General features: G+C 43.7%; 1 protein-coding gene across 1 annotated transcript; it reads right to left on the bottom strand.

Moving 5' to 3' along the window:
- Positions 1-233: 233 nt before the first annotated feature.
- On the bottom strand, positions 234-3,542 carry LOC147418389 (pentatricopeptide repeat-containing protein At4g25270, chloroplastic-like). Its single transcript, XM_086507353.1, has one exon. The coding sequence runs from the start codon at positions 3,438-3,440 to the stop codon at positions 1,548-1,550; it is 1,893 nt and encodes a 630-aa protein (XP_086363479.1). The 5' UTR covers positions 3,441-3,542; the 3' UTR covers positions 234-1,547.
- Positions 3,543-4,224: the final 682 nt, after the last annotated feature.

Here is a 4,224-nt window from a genome sequence, read left to right on the forward strand (position 1 = left end):
TCTATCACCCAAGTGTGGTAGATTGGTTATGCCATTTCCCTCTTGAATAACAGGTCTTGAGTTCAACTCTCCTCGTCGGCTAGATCTTTAAGGTCTCTTGGGATAGTTTCCTACGACGTTAAAACTCTCTTCTTCTTCTTCTTCTTCTTCTTCTTCTTCTTCTTCTTCTTCTCTCTCTCTCTCTCTCTCTCTCTCTCTCTCTCTCTCTCTCTCTCTGAAATGGTGCAACTTACTTGATCATGGCAGTCCATTGCATGCTCGTTGCAGCCAAGTTCTCTTTACAGTGACTTTGAATCAAGGCCGATATCAATTACATCTTGCCACTACAATGCTTTAATTCACAATCTTCAATAGATGCTTGGGAGCCTACTCAAAGCAGTAGGTGTTGTTGTGTATATCCAGCATTCCCTGAACAACGTTTGCAGTTGGAAACTATGGTTGTTGAGAGCTCCGATTGTCTAAGACTTTTTGCGACCTGGGAGAGGTGTTGATCTTCAGCAGATGCATCTGTTTCCTTGGTCTCATTCTTTGAGGACTCAAGTCAGTCTTGGTCAACGTATACTCCTCCAACACCAGCCCATGGGCCAGGATCTTTGGTGAGACCAGTAACTTTTTACTGCTTTCTGTCTCAACTTAGCCTTCCATGAGGGCTTCCATTTGGGCACTCCTTGCAAAAGGGCGTTGCAAGTACAATGTCATATAGAATATTCACTGGAGCAACCAGTTACAACAGGTCAAGCTAGCTCAAAGAGGCAATGGATGAGGGAATTACTGGTGCTAATTTGCGCGCATTTTACAGACTGCTGAGTAGATAGGATACACATCACAAACAATGCACAAGCTGAAGCTACCTCTCAAAAATAGCAGATAAGGTATAACCAAGTCTTTGTAGCCCATTAAAACTAGGTCCTCCTTCAAACCTCCCATACCATGACAAGCCCAAGTGAAAATGGACTATGTCAAGAAGTAGCACATGGTTCTGTCAAAGGGCAAAAGATAGCAGCCACTGACAAACCATTCTCCTTAGACAATATTCAAGGCATAACCGTTTCCAGCCTTCAGAATGATAATGATTGGTGGCAGCTCGTGGTGGTGAAATAATTGCTAGGTATGGCATTAGATCACAAATAGAGAATCTTTTGTACCTGCATAGGATTACTAAATGGTTTGGAGCTCTTGCGTTCCCTCATTGTGGACTTTAGCCATGCATGCAATTTTCGCTTCCAAACTGATTCAGTGGTTAAACCCATGATGATGCCACCAAAGGGTGAAGCCTCTGACCTGCCATCACAACTGAGAAGCATGTCGACGGCCATTTAATCATTGTAGGGCCGTGCACTTTCTACATGTGGTATTAATACCTGCAGGACACATGTAACGCCCAAACTTTCACGCCATAGTGCTTTTTTTGCTGACTCAGCTGTTAGACCATTTTTCGCCTAAGCAAAAATAAGTTGAGACATACAACAGGTACTTTATCACCTTTAAAGTTTGCACACATTCTACATTCCACTGCAGACACAAGAAGTGTGCAATCACCAAATTGATTACATGCAAGCTGTATTTTGCAACCTCATGGCTTCAATCTTGTCTACATCCCTATGCCTGCCAGCATTTGCATAGATATTAGCCATAAGCATATAGGCTGGACCATCACTTTTATCTACTCGCACAGCCTGTTGAAAGGCCCAGCATGCAACATTGATATCTCCCCATTTGAGGCAACTACTTAGTAAAGTACGCCAAACTGATGAATGATTAGAGGATGGCATTTCTTGGATCATTCTTACTGCTCTCTCAAGATGGCCTGTGCGCCCATATAGATCGATCATGGAAACATAATGCTCTAGTTTTGGCTTCACACCATGCATGGTGTCCATAGCCACAAAATACTCATGGCCCTCGTCTACAAGACCCAAATGTGTGCATGCATTCAGCATACAAGAATAAGTCACTGCATTAGGGGAGGAACCTTCAAGCTGCATCTGTCTAAAACAATACAATGCTTGCTCAACTTGGCCCTGCTGCGCATATCCAGTAACTAGTGCACTCCATGCAACAACATTTGAAACATGAAGCTCATCAAGCAAACGCTGTGCTTTTGAAAGAAGACCACACTTGGCATACATACCCACAAGAGCTGTGCCAAGTAGTTCATTGTTCCATAACAATCCCTTTCTTACTATCTCATCGTGAATAAGCTCCCCCTTGTCAATTGCTCCTATGATGCCACAGGCTTTTAAGATACAAGAGTATATTGCTGCATCAGGAGAGAAGCCCTCTTCTTGCATACACTTGTAACAAGCTAGCGCTTTCTCACCATGGCCATGTTCAACATAGCCAGCAATAAGCGCACCCCAAGAGTAAACATCTCGAGTAGGAATCTCCTCAAAAACATTGTGTGCTTTTGCAAGAGCGCCACACCTTGCATACATATCAACAAGGGCAGTGCCAAGCACAACATCTCCATCCAGTAGCCCGTATCTCGCAATCTCGTCATGAATTTGTTCCCCTTTATCAATGGCGCCTATCGTGCCACAAGCTCTCAGAACACAAGAATATGTAACTGCATCTGGAGAGAGGCCCTCATGTTGCATATGCTCAAGGCACTCCAATGCTTGCACACCTTGACCATTCTGGGCATATCCTGCTATAAGTGCACTCCAAGTAAACACATCCCGAGAAGGAAGCTCCTCAAGCACATGATGTGCTTTGGCAAGGGCACCACACTTGGCATACATATCCACTAGAGATGTTCCAAGTACAACATCATCTTTCAGAATCCCTTGTCTTGAGATCATTTCGTGGATATGTTTTCCTCTTTCAAGTGCCAACAGGCCGCCACAGGCTTTCAGGATACAAGCAAATGTTGCTGGATTTGGAGAGAGGCCTCGCTGTTGCATGCAATCAAAACAGTCCAAAGCATCCTGGTTTCGGCTCCGTCGGATGTATCCAGCAATCAGCGCAGTCCAAGCGGATACGTTCTTACTTTGATGCATGTAAAGCAGCTCCTTTGCTTTACCAAGAGCACCGCAACGTGCATACATGGATATTAGTGCATCTGTGCACTCTTCTACCAACCCTTGTTTCAAGATTTCCTCGTGTAGTTTTGCACCTTTGTTCAAATCTCTGTTCTTGGCACACTCCTTGAGGGAGGCCAGAAAAGAAATGCGCTCACTTTTGTGAGGGAATGTTCGGTCATGATGAATTGAGAGCATGCCATTATTCTGTTTGCATGGCTCCCTGCTTTCTGCACTTATTGGAGCGATGGGCGAGGGATCATGGTAGCAAACAGTCCACAGCAACTCCTTAGTAAATGTGTGCTCTTTCCGCAATAAGCCATACGTATGATTGTGATTGTAGTCTTCTTGCGGAGCACTCAGCAGCAACCCACAACTTCCGGACTGATGATACGTAGAAGCCATGGATTCCTCTCGCATTCAGAAGGCCGCATTTGACAACGCTGCAAACACTTCAATACGAATCAATAGTATGAGTTACTTGGCGCACATCAAAAATTAACCAGATGTGTGGATGGCAACAAAAAAACGCATAGTCATAGTAAAGTAAAAACTAATATTTATATTTATTAGTTTTTTTAAATCCTACTGCTGCCAAGAAAAGAGTCTTGAATGCAAGATCTGTAAACTCTCTCCTGATCGCTCTCAAGACCCAAAAACTCAAGAGGGGCGTGGGATAGCCAATCTACCACGCTTGGGTGACACAAAGGTTATCCCGATTTCCTCTTCTTACACACACAACCATGAGAGGAGAAAATTTAGAACAATCCCAAGAGACCTCAAAGATCTCTCTAACGAGTGTTAAATTCAAGACCAGCCATGCGAGAGAGAGAGAGAGAGAGAGAGAGAGAGAGAGGAAAAGTTTTTAGCGTTGTAAGAATAATTGTAAGAGACTTCGAATATCTATACGTGAAGTCAAGAGCAATTGTGCAAGAGGGAATCGAGGAAAACCAATCTCCCACACTTGGGTGATAGAAAAGTTATCCCAATTTCCTCTTCACACACACGTTCATGAGAAGAGTAGTTTTCTAACGTCATAGGAACAATCCCAAGAGACGTAAAGGATCTCCCCGACTAGTGTTGAACTCAAGGCGTGTTATTCAAGATAGTGTTGAACTTAAGACCTTTTATTCAAGAGGGCCCGCTTGAAAGAAAGGTTATTCCAATTTTCTCTTCTTATTCAGAGACACAAACACCCACACAC

The sequence above is a fragment of the Adiantum capillus-veneris genome, chromosome 30 (assembly GCF_014529385.1).
Source record: "Adiantum capillus-veneris isolate H3 chromosome 30, ASM1452938v2, whole genome shotgun sequence".
NCBI lineage: Eukaryota > Viridiplantae > Streptophyta > Polypodiopsida > Polypodiales > Pteridaceae > Adiantum > Adiantum capillus-veneris.